The 22,590-nt window shown below is 38.3% G+C and overlaps 2 protein-coding genes across 6 annotated transcripts in view; one reads left to right on the top strand and one right to left on the bottom strand.

Annotated features, from left to right (window-relative positions):
- Positions 1-22,590, top strand: part of LOC140535569 (hemicentin-1-like) — a 195,170-nt gene that overhangs the window by 12,319 nt on the left and 160,261 nt on the right. Inside the window, 2 exon segments of the mRNA XM_072656966.1 lie at positions 1,037-1,294; positions 9,179-9,429. Of these exon segments, the coding sequence (XP_072513067.1) occupies positions 1,037-1,294; positions 9,179-9,429 (509 nt within the window).
- LOC140536123 (Fc receptor-like protein 2) lies at positions 12,833-17,199 on the bottom strand. Of its 5 annotated transcripts, none has more exons than XM_072657772.1 (8): positions 16,973-17,199; positions 16,206-16,495; positions 14,958-15,302; positions 14,475-14,723; positions 14,114-14,374; positions 13,947-14,031; positions 13,780-13,825; positions 12,833-13,640 (listed from the first exon to the last, which is right to left on the bottom strand). In XM_072657772.1, the coding sequence occupies exons 2-8, from the start codon at positions 16,282-16,284 to the stop codon at positions 13,413-13,415; spliced, it is 1,293 nt and encodes a 430-aa protein (XP_072513873.1). In that variant the 5' UTR covers positions 16,285-16,495; positions 16,973-17,199; the 3' UTR covers positions 12,833-13,412. The 5 variants fall into 5 exon arrangements, with proteins under 5 accessions (XP_072513873.1, XP_072513875.1, XP_072513876.1 ...); XM_072657774.1 differs by having other exon boundaries at positions 13,947-14,028; XM_072657775.1 differs by having other exon boundaries at positions 16,206-16,267.

Below are 22,590 nucleotides of genomic sequence, written 5' to 3'. Positions count from 1 at the left end.
CATGAGGCATCTATAATGGACCATCTAAATGAAACAAGGTTTGTGCTCTTTTGACATTGATTTTACCAACAGTACATTTGAAAGCAAAAATAGTTGTTAGCTATTTAATACTAGTTATAAATATCTTTAAATATTGTTTGCATGAATCTTATTGTATTTCAATGTTTCAGTGTTTATAGCTTAGGAGTTCTCCAAACTGTCTAGTGAAATCAGCCATTATTAAAGGATTAAAGGCAAAGAAATACTTAAATAATAAATATTTGAGGCTTATAATGCCTCTATGTTCATGCCCATTAGTTATTTGCTACATTTATTCAAACTTTCACAGAACCCAAACTAATCAGAATTGAACAAGTTGTTGAGTTAAGTAAACTATGACATTTTGTTAATTAATTATGTTCTCACATATTTATTGAATGCAGTGTACCTTTTACAGTGTAGAATAAAACACTGAGGTAAATACCATCATCTTAATAATGTATCACTGCTCAAAAGTTTATAAGTGATAATGTATTATGTTGTTGTAATGTCCTGATTTCTTTTTTCTGTGCAAATGATCGGATCTGAGTATTGTAAAACTGAGAATTCAGAAAATTCAGCTAATGTACAGTATGCCAGGCTACATTAACATTATTTCATAATCAGTATAGGCATAATATGAAATTCTAGTATTTTTGAATAAAGGTAAATAAGAGCATTTCTTTTTCTTTTTAGTCTCTACTAGGTTGCAGAACAACCCTCATTTCATCAATTTAAAGAGTTTTATCCCAGTTTACTCCGTAGCCCTTTCTGAAACATGGTTTAGGAAGAAATACAGCTGATATATAACACACTACATCGTTAGTTTTAATCTTAATGTAGAATTGATATTTGTATATACTTTTATATGTTCATACCACTCCCAACAGTGTATTTCATGATGTAAACAGTACATGGAAATGTTATTAAAATTGTATGTTTTAATGTATAGAACATATGGTTTTAATATATTTCCATAGGTTTGATAACAATTGTCATCTTCATCATCAATCCACAGATTCCCCAAAGAACGTCTCAGTGTCCATCAGTCCCTCTGGTGTAATAGTGGAGGGTGGTTCAGTGACTCTGACCTGCAGCAGTGATGGAAATCCACCTGTGGAGAACTACACCTGGTTTAAGGCAAAATCATTGGTTGGAAAAGGCACACCTTATACTATCTCCAAGCTCAGCTTTGAGGACAGTGGAGAATACAAGTGCAAGTCCAGCAACGATGAGGGTGTTCAGTATTCTGCTAGTGTGACTCTAACTGTCATTGGTAAGCTAAACATATTTGACATATTTGTAGCCTCTTATCCTACGATGATGTGTTATGTGAGATCCTACATGTCTTTCTATTTTTACACAGGTAGGCTGAGTAAAGTTCATCAAGCAGTTATTGGAATCATTATCTCCTGTGCAGTCTTATCATTTACTGTTGCCATATTTCTCCTATGGTAAGCCAATACAGTCCTGATTTAAAATATGTGTAGCTTTTCATAAATTTTTTGAAGTTAATTCACACAAAGTACTGTTGATATTAGCTCTCTTAGGAACACCTTAAGGCAGTTGAGATGAATAGTGGGGGATCTATCCTTCTTTTTGTGGATCTGATCTGCCAACAAGACAATGCATTCCTGAACGAGCCCCCAAATGTTATTACCCTCAACTTTAAGACTTATTTATGCTCAACATTAAATATGGATATGGATACAGATGGATCTTTGTTAATTTTGTCCATATGTCTAAAAACTTATGGATACACATGACACGCAGGGCAGTGTATCAAGACCTCCTCCACTATTGCCATGTTTGTTGTTGTTAGAAATGTTTGACTCTGGGCTGCCCTCAAGTGGATGTGTTGCTTAACATCCATTCCTATGTAAAGGACGTGAAGAAGTATGTGGGCAGACGTCTTAATGTCCATACAAGGGTGTGTAATTGAGCCCTTAGTCTACACTCTTAAAAAAATGTGTTTCAAATGGTTCTTTGAGCACTGCCAGAGAAGAACCACCATTGGAAATAGAACCATGTTTGTAATAATACTGATGTAAGATTTAAAAGACGTTTTTGCATGACAGTGATGAAATGCTTTGTCTTTAAAAGAGGCCATATATCTTCTTTCCTTTCAATACAGGAGGAAGAAGAAGGGCTGCTGGTCGTCTAAAGAAGAACCATTAAAACAGGCAAGTCAGTTTATGCTTTAACTCTTTGTTATTGTTAGACTGTTAGTAATTTAATTAATGTTGGCAGAATGATTCCAAAGGAAAAATTGACCAAAAGATAAAATCTGAAAAATGTTATTTACATAAATAACATGTTGTAATTGTCACAATTATTTTCACAGTTATGGCAGATGTTTTTTATCTCACATTTAAATAGCTTTCTCCTGTTTCAGGACAACACATATAGCAACATAGGAACTCCTGCAAAGAATGCTCCACAGTCTAAGATTGGTTCAGTCAATCAAGATGATAGTCAGTATGCCAGCATTGTACATCGCAGTGCTGATGGCACTGCAGTAAGAGCTTATGCTGCTAGTGCTGCTGGGGAGGGTCAGTATGCCATGGTTCAGCACCACTGTGAGAAACCCATGAAGAAGACCCAAGAGGAAGATGTTCAGTATGCTAGTGTCACTTTTCACCAGTCACACAGGTAGGGTACCGTAAAATGATACAATTCCACAAATTGTACATTGTATGTATATATATATACAATGTACAATTGATCATGTAAACCTTTAACAACAATTCATTGTTTAATTGCCCTCCACAGACCTGCTGAAATGGTGAAGAATAATTCAGTGATCTACAGCACTGTCAAATGAACATCACGCCCATCTACAACCAAACTCAACTCTCTGAGGTCTCCCTTGAACATCTGGATGCAGTAAAGTGCAGGAGCTCTGTCTTGGACATAAAATACTCGCTGGTTTTCTGAAGAACTTTCCAACTCCTAGGATTATCCCACCCAGTTTTGTGGTTTAAATGGAGTTCTTCATTGTGATGACATTTCACAGCCTAGTGGAAAGTTTGGACAATATACTGTCACTTGGTAGATACTGAACATTGAGATATGTTCTTGCTCCTGGACTCAATTGGTGCAATTCTCACTTTCTACCACTGAAGGACAAGCTGTTTTTCCATTTCTGGGCGAGCTGAGGGATACAGAACTGTCCAAGAAACTGAAAGAAGCATGTAGACTGAGGCAGTAGAGTACTATTACAGAATTGTATGCAAATATGACTCAGTTCTCATGAGCATTATCATGCCCATTTTACCAAGTGACAAACTGCAGTATCTGGCGTGCTGAGCCTGGAATAGCAATGATAGCATCAATATTCTCCTAATTACAGGTTAGTGGAGCAACTGACTACAGATGAACCCCAACAAGAGCTCAAGAGCTCTAAACGATATTGCTGAGCTTCACATTTTCAGCAGGGTTGATCTTCTTGTTCGAAACTCAGCAGGTCACTGTTGCTCTTTTGATTTGAATGTCTTGTTTATGATCCTAATTAATTACCATTAATAAACTATTATGAATTATACTGTATGTATTTTTATTGTTTAAATAATAACATGAATAAACAAACTAGACTTTATCTATACACACTTTATAAGGGTAGTCTTATAATCTAATTATTAAGTAATTTTTATAATGTAATTACTAACCCTTAAACTACCAAACTATTTATAACCATATAGCAGGGTAGCTGCATTACCTTATTATTATTATTATATTATTATTATTATTATTATTATTATTATTATTATTATTATTATCCCATTTACAACCAATAATAACACAAATTGCAAACTGTTTATAAACACTTTATAAAGGTAGTAATTTTATCTAATTAATAAGCCTGGTTTATTACCTAATTATTAATTACCAGACTAATCATAAACTGTTAATGATAATAATAGCACTTTATAAGGGTAGTATATAAGGGTACACTAACTGTTTATAAACATAATATAGTTGTAGTCTTATTACCTACTTAATAAGCCTTGTTTATTACCTAATTAATAACATAAATAAACTAATAACTAATAGAACTCAGCATCTACAATAATGCTGAGAACGACATGTACGGTATAGCATTTTCTATGATGTCTTCCACTGCTGAGCAACCCCTACTGTACTTCTACTGATCTAGAAATAACTGATGACTGGCCACCATGGTCAGCACTCGCTGATTGAGTGACACATCCACAACTCCTGCTGCATATTAACTGTAACACTACCACCACAATTACTGACATGCATTTTCCAGGTCATTTCTTGTCTCCAAACGTCACCAAAAACAGAAATGAAGAAAGTCCCTGACCCTACAGCGATTTGTATTCATGCTTCTGCACATAGCATGAATGAGATAGCAGCGAGGGAATCCCTCCTACTCTCACAGGGACCACTTTATTATGGTTAACGGACAGAAACACACTGATACACCTCCTGGTGGAAAAGCACCATCAGATAGCAACTAAAAGGCCAAAGCATCCCTTGGTGTGCAGCCAGTGTACTGCAAGATAATGAAAGTGTAATGACTGTAGATGTACATAAGGTGTAAAATACATGGCCTGGATCTTTACACCACTCTTGTGTGCCATCTAGAGTTGACTGGCACCAAACTTTGTGCCGTAATGCAGACAGTTTGCTACATGACTTGCTACATGTTCACTGTTGCAAATCCTGCTCAGAGGTTCCTTAATCATGTATATGTCAAATATGAAGCTTCAATAAAACTTCCTTGGGGAAATCGGAAAATACCAAATAAGCTGATCTTACATTTTAAATTCACATTCAGGTTTTTCAAGGGAAATTATGCTAGCACTAATGTGCTGCAATCAAATAATTTAATTTATTTGTGAGATCTTTTTACATTTGAAATGCATAATCAGATTTCACTGGCACAAATTGTTCACATGCCACTTTAGCTGATATTTAGATAGATACACTGCTCAAAAAAATAAAGGGAACACTCAAATAACACATCCTAGATCTGAATGAATGACATACTCTCATTGAATACTTTGTTCTGTACAAAGTTGAATGTGCTGACAACTAAATCACACAAAAATCATCAATGGAAATCAAATGTATTAACCAATGGAGGGAGGCCTGGATTTGGAGTCACACCCAAAATTAAAGTGAAAAAACACACTACAGGCTGATCCAACTTTGATGTAATGTCCTTAAACAAGTCAAAATGAGGCTTATTATGTGTGGCCTGCACGTGCCTGTATGACCTCCCTACAATGCCTGGGTATGCTCCTGATGAGGATCTCCTCCCAGACCTGGACTAAAGCATCCGCCAACTCCTGGACAGTCTGTGGTGCAACGTGACGTTGGTGGATGGAGACATGATGTCCCAGTTGTGCTCAATCAGATTCAGGTCTGGGGAATGGGCGGGCCAGTCCATAGCTTCAATGCCTTCATCTTGCAGGAACTGTTGACACACTCCAGCCACATGAGGTCTAGCATTGTCCTGCATTAGGAGGAACCCAGGGCCAACTGCACCAGCATATGGTCTCACAAGGGGTCTGAGGTACCTAATGACAGTCAGGCTACCTCTGACAAGCACATGGAGGCTGTGCGGCCCTCCAAAGAAATGCCACCCCACACCATTACTGACCCACTGCCAAACCGGTCATGCTGAAGGATGTTGCAGGCAGCAGATCGCTCTCCACAGCGTCTCCAGACTCTGTCACGTTTGTCACATGTGCTCAGTGTGAACCTGCTTTCATCTGTGAAGAGCACAGGGCGCCAATGGCCAATTTGCCAATCCTGGTGTTCTCTGGCAAATGACAAGCGTCCTGCACGGTGTTGGGCTGTGAGCACAACCCCCCATCTGTGGACGTCGGGCCCTCATACCATCCTCATGGAGTCGGTTTCTGACCGTTGTGCAGACACATGCACATTTGTGGCCTGCTGGAGGTCATTTTGCAGGGCTCTGGCAGTGCTCCTCCTGTTCCTCCTTGCACAAAGGCAGAGGTAGCGTCTCCTTGTAGCGCCTCCTTTTTTGACTCCATATACAAATAAACATGTAATCAGTTTTTCTAATCTAAGAAAAACAACAAATTAGACTTAAGGGATCACTGAGTCCGTTGTTGGTATTTATGCCATTAGCAATCTCCACCTCTAGATGGCAGTGCAGGTTAAGGTAATTGTATCTAACTTTTATAGAGACAACATTTGGCACTCTTAATGGCATTTAAGAGTCATTTGCTGTAAATAATATTGTTATTGCTTTTTTAATTCTTATTTATATTGTGTGTATATAGTGTTATGTAATATAAACACTATACATAATAAATAATTATTTATCTACATTTATGTAACTGAGTGTCTTGCTATCCCTTTCTGCTGAGGCACTGAGAACTTCCCCACTGCAGGACTAATAAAGGATTATTTTATCTTATCTTATCTAACATGAAAGATCTACTATCATTGAGACTGAGAGAATTTTAAAGCTGCCTCTGTTTTCTTCCTGCTGTAAAACAGCAGTTCTCAAACTGGTCTCATAGACTGGGACCTACAGTTAGAGCAATATTGCAATATTGACCCCAACATGTCACTGAGGTATTAATGAAAGTGAACATTTTGACCTGAATGTGTTATAATAATGCAGTATGTGCAGCATGTCATTATTATTTCATTATTGTATTACAAAAGGACCATATGCCAACACCATGGCAACCACCTGAAATACCATAGAAACCACTCAGCAACATGCTGTCACTGTATTAATAAACATATATTATGGAAGTGAACATTCTTTTACCAACATGTTGATTATCTGTATGACCTGAATGTGACAGTGTTTTAATAATGTGCAGTCTTTATTATATCATTATTATATTTATATATAGTCATTATTATTTTAAATTATAAATAAATACAATCAAACTGTAACATTTTAGAACAGTCTGTGGTACAAAAAAAACAAACAAACATGAAAAACAACAGATATGTCTAGTAAAAGCCTAGCAGCCAATCAGAAGATACTGGAAGCTTTTACACTTCGTGACATTAACACTGTGGTGAGCTGTACTTATTTTCAGTTGGAGGAAGTCTGGCTTTAAGTGAGGCTTTAGACCTGGGTGCTGATTAAACACAGTCTTCAGACTTTTTTTTCTCCGGAGTACTTTACCCCCAAGGAAATTTCCATCCAGAAATATGGTGAGAGATCACTCAACCTACTTTTTTAACTTTAAAATCTTGGCTAGCTGCACAGTGGAGAACTTCTCTCTTATGTCAGGCCTTATATTTGAACCAATTCTAATTTCTTTTAGATCTGCTCTTCAGTGTTGTTGTGGATGTCCGTGAAATCAGGCCTGATTTTAATGCTAGTTCTTTCCAAACCAGGTGAGTTTTAACCAGATCATGAAAAACAATTCATTTAAAAATGTTTCTCACACTAGCCTATCTACGATGTGATGTCATCAGATGTCTTACTTGTGCAACTTCCTCTTCTTCTGAACTTATGCAGAAGTGTGGTGGAACAGAAGAGGAATGTTAGTTTATTTATTATTTATTTATTTAAGCAAGAACTATTTTAACTATCTGTAAAAAATATATCAACACTTACTTATCTCAACTTGCAATTGGCTCTTGAGTCTACACTGAACTTCGAATCCATGTACACATCTACAGTAGTTCACATCTACAAAGCATAGAAATAAAATCGAGCTGTCCTGAGATCTTCCAGCATTGTACCCACAAGACATACTTGCACTTGTAAAGGTGAATGTTCACTTTACCTGGTACCTAAACCCAAACCCTCTCCACGTTTCAGGATCTCAGGCTCTGGACTGGAGCGTGACTTACACTCCCAGTAAGATCTGTGCTGTCCATCAGTCTTCAGTGGTCTTACCCTGCAAATGCACTTACCCCAGAGGTCAAAACGTCACCACCTACGTGTGGTACTATAAGAAGCAGGAGGGCGCTGCAGCTGTGGTTGTTTCTGTAAATGTTTTTTTTGAGGAACTTGTGGAGCAAGCTGCAGCAGACGTTCTCGACTGCTCTCTTACACTGAAGAATGTGACCCAGGAAAGTGCTGGAATCTACCAGTTCAGCTTCAGAACCAACATCTCCACCGAGGACCAGACAAATCAACAGGGCGTGACCCTACAGATCACAGGTGAGGACTTTACTTATAAAAAGAAACTGCAGCAACAGCCTAGCAACCAGCTAGCAAACACTAAAGTAACCACCTAGAATTCCCCAGGGATATCACAGCAACTGCGTAACCACATAAAAAACACTAAGCAACTCCAAAGCCACCACCTAGCAACACCATAGCAGCAACCACTAAGCCACTCCATTGCAACCATCTAGTGACACTCCAGCACCCATTTAGCTTCCATCTCACAACGCTATTGCAACCACCTAGCATCTACGGAGCAACTCCATTGCAACCATATATCAACGACCCAGCAACACTATAGCAACCACCTAGGATATCATATCAGCCACATACCAACACCATGCCAAAAAACCTAATAACACCATTGCAACCAGCCATCAGCCACTAAACAACTCCACAGCAACCACCTAGCCACCACTACGCAGCTGCATGATTGCAACCACCTAGTGCAAACACCTTAGCAGCCACCTTGGATACCATAACAACTGCCTAGCAACTACCTAGCAACCACATGTTATAGCACATGAAACAATTTACCACCCAGTCACAGCCTAGCAACTACCTGGACTTGGCCACCATCGAAGCTTATTATTATTATTATTATTATTATTATTATTATTATTATTATTATTATTTTAATCTGACCTGTTCAGACCTGAAGGTGGAGATTTTGTCTGAATCGGACATGGTCATGGAGGGACAGTGGGTGATGCTGATATGTGGGACCTGCATCCCTTCCATCACTGTACCGACCTATATCTGGCACAAAGATGGAAATCTACACAGCGAAATCCCTGGAGACAACCAGCTGGAGCTACTGGATATCAGACTGGAGGATGATGGCAGCTACTCATGCTCTATAAGTGGCCAAGAAGACTTGCAGTCCTCAGCTGTGAAAGTCAGTGTTAAATGTAAGTCTTCTTTCACTTTAACATAGACCTTAAAGACAGCAATGACAGCGACAGTCTAAAATGATGACACAAACTTAATTATATATTTAAATATATACAACAGCTCCACCCAAGAATGTCTCAGTGTCCATTGCTGCCTCTGGTGGAATAGTGGATGGCGGTTTAGTGAATCTGACCTGCAGCAGTGATGCAAACCCACCTGTGCAGAACTACACCTGGTTTAAAGAAGGTGGAAGCTCACCTGTGGAATTTGGACACACTTACAGCTTCATCATAAACTACACAACCAGTGGACGGTACTACTGTGAGGCTCACAACGGACATGGATCTCTGCGATCAGCTTCGGTGCCTGTTGTTATAAATGGTGAGATACTTACACCAACCTTACAACACCATATCAGCCACCTAGCAGCCACTTAGTAAGTCCACATTAACCACTGAGCAACACCCTAGCAATTACTACGCACTGCCATGGCAACCACCAAGCAACACTCTTGTACCTATCTAGCATCCACTTAGCAACACCACACCAACCACCTGGGATGCCATAGCAACCACATGACCATTTTTCAACCTCTTACTATCCCCTAGAATTAAACAGTGTCTGCTGTTAAGGGGTGGAGCTACATATTAGGCAGCGAGTCAGTTCTTGAAGGTGATGAAGGTGTTGAATCAGGAAAAATTTGTGTCTGTGACACCTTGACAAGAACCACGACGACTGGGTCAGAACATATCCAAATCATCAGGCTGGTCTTGTGGGGTGTACCCAGAATGCAGTGATCGGTACCTACCAAAAGTTCTCTAAGAAAGAACAACTAGTGAACCAGCAACATGGTCATGGGCACCTAAGGCTCATTGATGCTCGTGAGATCTTAAGAGGTCTTTGCGTATCCATGCCTCGTATGGTCAGATCTGTTTTGGTCGCACAAATAGGAAACTGATCAGTATTAGTCAGGTAGTAATAATGTTATGGCTTATCAGTGTATTTGGACTGTTATAGCTGAGGAGTGAATAATACATACTACATTAACAAGAATTTGCATGATATGGCCCCTCTATACTGTCATGTACACTGTTTGCCCAATTTGCTGTGATATATATTACAGCATAATATTACTTATAAACATATTATGTGTGTTTGTTTGTATGTACTGTACCTCAGCAGATCTCTCAGAGATTCTGTATATAGCTCTTGGAGTTGGATTTTGTGGCATTGCAGCTGTTGTTGCTGTAATTGTCCTTTTAAGGTATGATTTTATTATTTAAATTATGTTTTATATCCCATTCAATCTGCCACATACACTAAATGACTGAAAGTTTGTGGACACCCTGCTAATGAAAATGCACTCACTGCTAGTGTTCAAATACACACCCATGTTGTATTATCTCTATAGTGCATGGAACAATTAAACGGGATACCCTGGAGGTCATTGTCTCATGCCAAGCATGAGCTAGAGGGGTGTAAAGCCCCAAAAGCATTGGGCTGTGGGGTTCCCTGGAATAACTGAACTCCATCCAGTACCTTTGGGATGAGCTGGAGTGATCCTCCAACACAAGCACCTGACCACAGTAATGTTCTTACTAAACTAAATGCAATTAAATCCTTACTGCAATGTTCCACAATCTACACTTTCCAGATGAGTAGAGATGGTACACTCCTTTTTAATACTGCTAATTTTGAAGACAACATTGGATTGGAACAGATGTCCACATACTTTTGACCATATAGTGTATTGAAATGCGTGTTTACAGATATGTTTACAGATTCTCTTTATTCTTAAACTCTTTTTTTTTTTGAGAGCAGGAGCAAGAAGATGAAGAAGGACGGAAAGACAGAGAAGTGTGGGTTCCAGGTGAGCTATTTCAGAACTCCACCTGGTATACCATAGCAACCCCCTAGCTTCACCCTAGTAACCATTAAGCAATTTCATGTCAACCACTTAGAAATGCCACTTATGCAACCACTTGGTATGCCATGGTAACTGCCAAGTAACCACCAATCAACAATCTAGAAACCATTGAGCAACTCCATTGCAGCCACAAAGCAGTACAATAGCAGGCACCTACCTTATCTGGCAATGCCATAGCAACCACCTGCGATACAAGAGCAACCACCTATAAACGTCATAGTAGCCATAACCACTCCAGAGATCAGCCATTGAGTACAAGGTGCCGTAAGAGTGCAAGACCAAACATCTCTCAACATCATAGTAACCTCCTAGCAATAATATAGCAACATAGCCAGCAACTGAAGAGTGCCTAAATTAAGAGTGCATAGGCAATTATAACTGCCTGCCTATAGTGGGCAGTGTAGGATTAAGAGTGAAAGAAGCACAGCCATGCGTGAGCGGGCATTATAAATGCCTTAGCAACCACCTAAGATACCATAAAAAAACTATTTGGCAACATCATATCATATGATGATGATGATGATGATGATGATAATGATGATGATGATGATGATGATGATGATGATGAAGATATAAATAAAGCACAGTAATTCTAAGGACTGTGATTCTAATGTTCTCCCCTCTACAGAATGCCAATGCAAACCCTTATATTAAAGATGACACATATACAGCACTAAACCTGACAGCCAGGTGTAATGATGATGTGTACCAGACACTAGCAGTAAGTACCTATCTGTATCTGAACAAAATTAAAATGAGAAGATTTTCATCTTCTCAGTTATTTTTAAATCAAAATTTTATATATTTGTTCATTTTTACACAGACTGTTCATCCTAGTCCTCCTGCTGATTCATGTACAGCTGAGTCATCTGACTATGAGAAAGTACCAGTGAGTACCAGCCATTAAAACCAGTAACATTTCTACAAAAAAGAGTGTCACTTAATCAACTCTTCATCTCTAACCACCTCCACACTGCCTGCAAGTGTATTCGATTATTTTATTTAACATTCTAAATTATTATAGTTTATTTAACTAATTAATTTACATTTCTTTTACCATTTTCATTTTATTTTTCCAAATTATTATTTTTAGTTACTGCTTAAATATAGTTTTTTTGTTATGTTTTTACTCTTCTTATTTATGTATTATGTTTTTGCTTTTTGACATTTTATAATATTTTACATTTTTACTTTTCATAGTTAGCTTTAATCAGAATTCTACTTTCCCTTTAAACTATTATATGTATGTACTGTTTTATGTCTTGTTATATTATTACACCTTTTCATGTTTTTATTTTCAATCTAGATTGTATGTACATATCGCCTCACCTGCATTATAAATGAGGGTCACCCTCAACATATTCTGAAGTGAAATAAAGGTTGAATGGTATTGAACTGTGTTTATAGCAGTGATATCAAGTGTATTAAATACAGAATTGACTGATTTCAATCAATGCACTGTATGAAAATGTAATGTGTTTTTTAAAAACAAATGTTTTTCTTTCAGACTTGAAAGTGATTGAAATAAGTAAGTCCACTGAGAGTCTACTTCTGTCCAGATCCTGTATTAATTTGTGTTTAAAATCTTGTCAATTTGTCATAATAAATATAAAATAAAACTTGTGGAAATGTAATATTTTCAGAGCTCTGATGGGATCAGTTACAGAAGCATTGTGGTTTATTTTAGGATATTGCACCAGGACAGATCAGATCCTCTACTGTGAGGAGAATCAGCACCCTGGGCAGCTCCCACACTTTATACACTTTAAACTACACTCTGTCTAAATGAATTATAGGGGCTGTGAAATGTAATGACTCAAGAGTACACAGGCACAATAAACACATGTATCATTTTTATTAGGATTTTAAATCTGTTTTTAATTGCAATGCAAAGTCTGGACAATTTAAATAAGCAAAAGTTGAAATCTCCTGTTTACTTCCCAACATCCCTAAAGTTACCATAAATACAGATCAATCACACAGATTGTAAACTCAACACACTGTAATCAATCTACAGCCTAATAAATCCAAGCTGGAGGCTGAATTGCCCAGTGTATTAAATTGTCTGATTGGACAGATGAGCTTTTAGCACAATAAGCAAAAACAATGAGGATGCTAACCTCTTCACCTGATTTTATTGCATGCTCTCTATCTCTCTCTCTCTCTCTCTCTCTCTCTCTCTCTCTCTCTCTCTCTCTCTCTCTCTCTCTCTCTCTCTCGCTCTCTCTCTTATTTTGTATCTCTTCAATGAGCTGTAACTTACTTTACCATAGGTCAATGCTATGGGATCTTCCCTTTTCTGAGTCTGTGACCTATGAAACGTTAAAAAAGACCAATATTAATATATTATTTTTTTACAATGTGCATATAATTCTACATTATAAAACCTTTGGCAAAGGCAAGGTTTATCCCAAAACCTTGAGTCCATCAGAGCTGGGCAGTCTCCACGAGTCTGGACCTGCAGTGTTTGACAGTGGCGTACTGGACATCATCATCAGGAGCTCCAGAGGCAACATGAACTGCAGTCTCTACAGGTCTGGATCTGCTGTGTTTGACAGTGGCGTACTGGACATCATCATCAGGAGCTCCAAAGGCAACATGAACTGCAGTCTCTACAGGTCTGGAGGGTGTAGCGTTGGCATAGAGGACATCATCCTGAAGAAGACATCCAGGATAAAGATACTAAACATCCAATTTCTGAAGACTGCATAAAAATCTCTCTGATATTTCCTGTGGTTTCCAGAAGCAAAAATACATCCTGTGGATTCCTGAAATTGACTGCTGGCTATCTTACCTGAGTTGGTCCATCATGATCAGCTCTGGTGTTTCTCTTCTTCATCCTGGGATGACAGAACACAAACTGAACTCTGTCTCATTACTGGATTTACAATGCTTTAATTTTCTAGTGCATTAGAACTTCAAACATGTGGTCAGACAATAGCATACACTGAATTCACTGACCTGTAGATGCAAATTAAGACCATCAGCAGGAGAAGAAGAAGAAAACCCACAGCAGCGATCCAAACTGCAGACCTACTCTGAGCTGCTGAGGCAGAAGATGATCTTCATCACTTTACTGTGTCATTATTTAAAGACTGGAACTATTTACACTATTATTCACCACCTACTCTGAACACTGATCCTCACACTTCCATTCTGAGCTCCAACTGCATTCAGAGCTTCACAGTAGTACAGTCCAGTGTGGTCAGCAGAGATGCTGGTGATGCTGTAAGTGTGTCCAGATCCTACAGGTGAGCTTCCACCTTCTTTAAACCAGGTGTAGTTCTGCACAGGTGGGTTTGCATCACTGCTGCAGGTCAGATTCACTGAACTGCCCTCCACTATTTCACCAGAGGGACTGACGTACACTGAGACACTCTTTGGTGGATCTAGAGACAGATATGACTTTAGTGTGTCTTGCTAATATCTACTATCACTGTGTAGTTCAACCATTCCCAGAGTTTAGTGAAGAATGTGGACTTTACTCACATCTGACTCTGAGAGTTTGAGCAGTAGAGGGGAGATGTTCAGATCCTCTTACAGCACAGCTATACCTGCCTGCATCCTCACTGCTGACTGTCTGCAGGTGGAGCTGGTTGTTCTTGAGGGTCTTTGTGGTTAAAGGACGTCCATTTTTGTACCAGATGAATGTTGGATCAGTCAGACTGCAGGTGGTTTTACACATCAGATCTGCTGTTTCTCCCTTTGTCACTTCTCCAGGGGATTCCACTTGTAGCTCTAAAACAATAAGAGAACCATCAGATTAGGAGAGCAAAGATGCAGATAGTTCATTCTCATATCATCATCTTCAAAAACCTATTTGTTTATTAATTGATTTTAAAGGTTATATTGTGAATAAATGAATGATGCAATGAAAGAGTTCTGTTGAAAAATCATTATCGAAATATTCCAAAGCATCATTCATATAAATTACTAGAAAAATTATATGAAACATGTTGTGATTTAATTTACCTGTAACACTGAGTTTAACTCCAGGTCTTCCCAGATATTTTTGACTTTCTTCATTTGTTTTGATTCTGAGCAAGTACTTGTGTTCATCCTCCTTCATTACATTACTCAGTTTGAGAGAGAAGTGTTTCTGTTCAGCAGTGAAATACTCGACCCTGCCTGAAAAATCTGGGACTTTAATCAGATCAGTCGGCTCCACCTTTGGAACTGGATCTACAGCCCAGAATGTCTCTGTCACTGTAAGACGTTCTGGATATGTGAAAGTGCCATTCATAAACACTGTGGATCCGTTTAAAGCACAGATTTCCTGCTGTTTGTACTTCACACTCCACTCTGCTCCAGAAGCTCCTGAAACATATGATGCAGTAAAGATCTGATTACAGAGGCTGGAGCCCATCAGACAGTCAGAGTTACTGTAGCTTACAGCTTCACCTCTCTCCTCTCTAACTCCAGCAGCTACTGAACAACACTGAGCTGATTCTGAGAGAAACCACAAAGAGAGAAGAGCTCTGTTTAAGCAGGCAAAGTTTACCTTCAGCCACCAGCAGGGGGCCTGGCCAGCACAGTAGGAAAGATGGTGGAGCTGGAGCAAAGAACTCCAAGCTCCAGAAGCCCAAGCGGTAATCAACACTGACCAGACCCACCTGTGTGGCACTGTATAAATACACCCAGCCAAACACAATTTCCTGTTGCACCTTTATAGTGGGGCTAATGGTAACAGCGGTTCTAATTTGTGAACAGTCAAAAAAATTATAATGCTGAATAAATAAAAATGCAAGAGCTGAAAAAGACTCAAGAAGAGTTTAAGTTGTGAACAGTGAAGAAAAGCAGAGGTTAAAAAGAAAGAGTTTGCTTTGTGAACAGCTAAAAAGAAAGAGTTGTAATCAGTGGCAAAAAGGAAAAGAAAATATTTTGAGTTGGAAAAGGTTTAGATGGTCTTTGGTTGAGTTCACAACACTCCTGGGGTTTCCTTTGTTGGTTTTCCTGCCCTTTTTTCTATATAGATTTTAAACAGTTTTTATACCACCACCTTTCACAGTTGTGGTAGTGCAGTGGAAACACACTGGGCTCCCATTTCCAATGTCGGAGAGAAGCAGGAATCAGCAGCTCTGAACAGCTCTAGTTCTAGTCAAGAACAGCTTAATGATCAGTTAAGCAGTGTATCCCTACAGTAATGATGAAAGAGGTTTGTGAGGGGAAATAAAGGGAGCTGGTGTAGTGATGGTGTTACAGTAGGATCTGCTGACTCACCCACAACCATGAGCAGAAACACCAGAGGAGGAGGAGGAGCCATTCTCAGTGACATCAACAGCCTACACAATAGTGACATTCATCATGAATGCTAATAATCTGAAAGCAGATGTGATCTATTTACTGAAACATATTTTCCACTGAATATTTAAAACACTGACAAAGATTCTCTACATGGATGCTCTAATAAATGCTGATGGGCTTTTACCTCTCTAGTGCTCCAGAAAGTCCTATTCTATTAGCTTCATTTCCATCCAAGGATTAGACAAGCTATGTGTGAATTTGCACATCTGTGTCAGAAATGGGTGCAATTTAACATCCTCAGTCCAAAATATAAGTTTGTACTGCTGCCAGCATTGAAATGCGGAAACAATGAAGTAGCAGGTGTCCCAATACTTTTGTCCATATAGTGTATTTCACTTCTGTTAATGTTGAATTGATTACTGTTTCTGACACCACCAAACAATTCTTTCTAGACAGACTACTAACTGCTTGTTGGTGTAAATGTGGGTTTTTTGTGACATTGTGTTCCACAAGGTTCTGTTTTAGGTCCCTCACTGTTTTCTGACAGTATGTAGGGTTTGCTATCATGCTTTCTGAGGTCCACGCATTTGCATGCTGGTCAGAGCACAAGCTTAAGATCTTATTTTATTTTATTTTTTTAAGCTTCTTGCATTCATATCACAGAATAATGTGGAACTACACTTCAAGTCCATAATCAGTCTCACGGTTCATTTAAGCTCTTTTAAATAAAGATGTTTTCTTACCGTTCAGTTTTGACGCACAGCAACCAGGGTGAGACCGAGCTGAACTGTTGTACTGCATGTCAACACACTTAACTGAAAGCTGTTAGTCGTAACTGTGAGACCCAGGCTCAATATAGTGATGGTTTCTTTAACAGGATGCATGTGATCTTGTAACTGCTGAGAAAGACTAATCAGTGAAACTATAATGACGTCATATCCTCTGTTTATTATTAGAGAAGTGTCTAACGTGTTTCTACTACTGAACATTGTTCTTTGTCTAATCACTAAAAACTGTTAGAGCAAGTTGTTCAACTTTTTTTTATCAGATTTCATCCACATTTAACTTAGGAAAAAAATGTATCAGACTTACATAAAACATATAAGCTTATAAAGGATCTAAAGAGAGCACCCCATCAGGAAAGCCAACAAACTGCATGATAAACAAATGCTGCCACTAGGGGCACTGTATGAAGAGAGGGAAGGGAAAAAGTTGGGATGGTTAAGGTTCTATAACTGAATGTTCCAAAAAGAAAGAAAACACACAATAATGGAAATAAAACCATGATTTGGAGTTTGACCAAGCTGGTTCTCTCTTGCCATGAGAAACCGTAAATATTCTCTAAAAAAAGCATTGGTGTTACATGCCAAAACAGGTTGGCATGCACTGTAGCATCCCCTTGAGGCAGATCAGACTTTCATCGAGCATATGATTAGTGAGAGGGTTTACCATCAGTTGACCAAGTTCTGTGTCTCTATGACTTATTGTTGTTATTTGGTCAACCTGTTTGGCAGACAATAATACAGACTGAAAGTATGAATGCAGAAGAAGATGGAAGAATAATAATAACTGGGTTTCAGCAGTTCATACATGAACCACTAATGAAACAATATTAATAGAAAGATCCGTGATTTATGTTGTTTTGTAAAACATCAGTCTGAAACTTCAAAATTGCTTTTAGCAATTTATTTTAATTTATTTTTATATATTTATTTTAATATATTTATTTAAAAAAAACAGACAAGAACAGTTCTGTTGATACAGAATGAAGAAAAAAAATAGAAAAAGGAACAAATATTGAAGAGCGCTCCAAAATCAGTAAATGTCTTGCTTAAAAGAACTGAACTACTACAAAATAAAGTTTAATATGAAAATAAAGTTTAATTTGAAATACAAGAAAAAGTCTCTAGTCTCTAGTTTATGGCAACAGAAAGCAGAGTGGCCTGTTCTTTCAGCCCTGTTTAACATACAGTATAGCAACAATTTACTATGTAGAATAAATCACACTGCTCAGTAAACATGGTCTCAAAACAGGACCCTCAGTTCTCCATCTGTTTAGGAGACACTGATCTACTCAGTTCTAAATGTCAATAAACTGAAAATAAAAACTGAGGAACAGAGTGAAACTAATGGTAAATCAGGCTTCATTCACAAGTAATAAAAAACTAACCACACCTATTATGTCTCTTTGACTGTGCCATAGATCACTGGGGGCTCTTCCATTATCTGAGGGTAAGACCTATAAAGAATAGAAATAGTCAATTTTACTGTATAATTAAAAATTTTTAAAAGAGACACACAACTCAACTTTCCTCAACATATTTATGACTATCAACCATTTCAGAAACAAAAGCTTTATCCAGTAACAAGAGTCCAACAGAGCTGAGCATTTTGCATTTTTATGTAGAATAAGGATAATATAAGGATATATACATCAAAAGAATACATCCCTACATTTAAAATGTTATGGGTCTATCTACTTTCTCTTTAACATATCTGAAATATCACTTCCACTGATTAGCCAGAAGATTTTAACCACTTTTCTACTGTACTGTTGGTGAATGGTGCACAAGAACACCAGCATTTCCCAGGAGAATACTGTACACACCGGCTTGTCTTCTTCTTACAGTGCAGGATATCAGTGATGCAACCCAATGAACAGCAGGAGGCACTGCACTGCAAGTGTGGTGTTAAACATCCCTCCATTCACTAACCATGATTAAACATTTCTGTTCTGGTGCCGCAGTAACTCTTCTGTCAGTCCAGATACTCAGATGGTATAGCTTTCATCACTGTGCATGGATAATACTCTTTAGATTACTGGTTCAGGATCTGTCTCCTCTCGGATCACTGTCATTAGATAATCACCACTGCTGACTGGTAGCCCTGACGTAAGGGAGGTTTTCAAGTTGCCCATTTCTCTTTATGTCAAATATGTCGACTACAGAAAACGACTACCATCTAATACATATGCCCTAGCCCTTCAGTTCATGTTATATTGTTATGAATATTTATGTATTAATATACTTTTGCTCACTGGTGAAGAAAAGAAATTGTACTGGTGAAACTCACCTAGGGGCTACAGCAGTGTGACGGAGAAATGTAACAGTTGCATACTGGACATCCTCATCAGGCGCTCCAGAGGCAGCATCAGCTGTAAGCTCTACAGGTCTGGATCTGCTGTTGTCCTGAGGAGACATTCATAATAAAGATACTAAACATTTCTGAAGACCTGTGGCAGACATGCATCCTGTGGATTCCTAAAATTGACTCCTGGCCATCTTACCTGAGTTGGTCCATCATGATCAGCTTTGGTGTCTCTCTTCTTCATTCTGGGATGACAGAACAAAAACTGAACTCTGTCTCATTACTGGATTTACAATGCTTTCATTTTCTAGTGCATTAGAACTTCAAACATGTGGTCAGACAATGTTATACACTGAAGGAGCAATTTTTACTGAATTTCACCGACCTGTAAATGCAAATTAAGACCATCAGCAGGAGAAGAAGAAGAAAACCGACTGCAGCGACCCAAACTGCAGACCTACTCTGAGCTGCTGAGGAAGAAGATGATCTTCATTACTTTACTGTGTCATTATTTAAAGACTGGAACAATTTACACTATTATTCACCACCTACTCTGAACACTGATCCTCACACTTCCATTCTGAGCTCCAACTGCATTCAGAGCTTCACAATAGTACAGTCCAGTGACATTAGTTTCTCTTGCTAATATCTAATATCACTGTGTAGTTCAACCATTCCCAGAGTTTAGTGAAGAATGTGGACTTTACTCACATCTGACTCTGAGAGTTTGAGCAGTAGAGGGGAGATGTTCAGATCCTCTTACAGCACAGCTATACCTGCCTGCATCCTCACTGCTGACTGTCTGCAGGTGGAGCTGGTTGTTCTTGATTGTCTTTGTGGTTAAAGGATGTCCATATTTGAACCAGATGAATGTTGGATCAGTCAGATTGCAGGTGGTTTTACATTTCAGAATTGCTTTATCTCCATCTGTCACTTCTCCAGGCATTTTCACTTGTAGCTCTAAGACGATAAGAGAACCATCAGATCAGGAGAGCAAAGCTATTTCCATTTTTAAAATAACATTTTAATGTTAAAATAATAATAATAATAAGTAAGTTCTTTAAATATAAGCAGTCTCTGGGATTCACATAATCACTTAATCTCTTCAATTAAAATATTCTTAATTTTACCTACTTGTAACATTGAGCTTAATTTTAGATTTGCAGTTTTTATTATCTTTGTTTGTTTTGAGTCTAAAGCAGAACCTATGTTCATCCTTCTTCGTTACATTACTCAGTTTGAGGGAGAAGTGTTTCTCCTCATCAGTGAAATACTCGACCCTGCCTGAGTAATTAGAGTTTTTACTCAGATCAGTCCACTTCACATCCTTGAATGGACTTATGACCCAAAATGTCTCCATCACTGTAAGACCTTCTGGGAGTGTAAAAGTGCCGTTCATAAACACTGTGGATCCATTTAAAGCACAGATCTTCTGCTGGTTGTAGTTCACACTCCACTCTGCTCCAGAAGCTCCTGAAACATATGATGCAGTAAAGATCTGATTACAGAGGCTGAAGCCCATCAGACAGTCAGAGTTACTGTAGCTTACAGCTTCACCTCTATCCTCTCTAACTCCAGCAGCTACTGAACAACACTGAGCTGATTCTGAGAGAAACCACAAAGAGAGAAGAGCTCTGAGAGTCTTGCAGCAGGGTGAGGGAGGGGGTCGGAGAGAAGCAGGAATCAGCAGCTCTGAACAGCTCTAGTTCTAGTCAAGAACAGCTTAATGATCAGTTCAGCAGTGTATCACTACAGTAATGATGAAAGAGGTTTGTGAGGGGAAACAAAGGGAGCTGGTGTAGTGATGGTGTTACAGTAGGATCTGCTGACTCACCCACAACCATGAGCAGAAACACCAGAGGAGGAGGAGGAGTTATTCTCAGTGACTTCACAGCCTACAACATATCGAACAAGTAGAGGCTGTGTAAATACTTTTGTAAGAACATAAAGTTCCTGTTTAATCAGAAGATGATATTTTATATGTAATGCAGTTCATATATTATAAATGTACAAGACATATTTACCCAGAATATTTGACTCTCACCAAAAACTAAAATGTTTTAAAATGAGTCTCTCACCTCTCTTTACTGAGAGCCATCTACAGTGTGGGAACAACAAGTGACAGCTCTGAGGTTTTTAAAATGTTGAAGTACATGTGGTTCACTTTTTTTTCACATTTTATTTTTGCATTTCTTTGCAACACTGTAGGACATGAGACTTCATTCTGAGTGACAACCATCAGACTTGTGCATGTATATATATATATATAATCATCCATACATGTTTTTTTTTTTCATATTTACCTTTCAGCACAATTAAAAAGACTAATCCAATTTATTTAGACAATTAAACAAAGTATAATACATCATATACCAGGATTATGGCATGTGTATATATGTTTAAAAGTTATGTTAAGTATATTTAAAGATGCCCCAGAATGGAGATTTGTGTTTATCTTGGTATAAATTATTAAAATGGGGTATAGTAGGCTATACTAAGCCCTGACATGTGGCTGTAGGCCTTCACAGTAAAGTAAACCAGCCAATTACAACAGATTTTCAAAAACATTAAATAATACATAAATATTAAATACTTTTGTCACATATACAGTCAAGTACAAGTATTTGGACTTTGACACTTTAATATTTTTTCTTCTGTACACCATCACGGATGATTTGAAGTAATGTAGAATGAAAGAATTAAGAATTGATTGAAGTGACCTCCTACTCTGCATATTTTAGTGATTACTCTGCTCCCAGCACGCCTGATCTGGATAATCAGCTTAATAACAAGCTCTTGATGAGTGAAAGCTTATGTGTTAGAACAGGAAACCCCTAAATCGTTCAGGGCAGGGTGTCCACCAGGACCAGGGTTGGGAATCATTGACCTCACTCTTCATTAAGCTCTTCCAGCATGTAGTTCTCTCTATCAGGTAGTTAAACTAAAAGACTAACCCACCAAGGAACAGCAGAGGGATGAAAGATGTTTATCCTGCACTTGGATACGTTAAGCAAACATCACCAAACATACCAGCTATTTTAACAGTGAAATAGACAAAACCTTAAAAATAGGCCACTTAGAGCACAACTAAAGTGTTTATAACAGGGTATAATGGAGGATTGCTTTGAAGCATAGAAATAACTGACAGTGAGAGCTAGCCACTATTGATGAAGTCCACATCTCCACACATACTGGAAACAGTGTCTTCAGTGACTTCTGTTATTTGCAACATCAGCTAAATCTAAAATGTATTAGTGTGTCTGGCTTGCTCTCT

Source organism: Salminus brasiliensis, chromosome 15 (assembly GCF_030463535.1).
Source record: "Salminus brasiliensis chromosome 15, fSalBra1.hap2, whole genome shotgun sequence".
NCBI classification, from domain to species: Eukaryota; Metazoa; Chordata; class Actinopteri; order Characiformes; family Bryconidae; genus Salminus; species Salminus brasiliensis.
The sequence above is the reverse complement of the archived record's forward strand: the minus strand, read 5'-3'. Positions and strand labels throughout refer to the sequence as shown.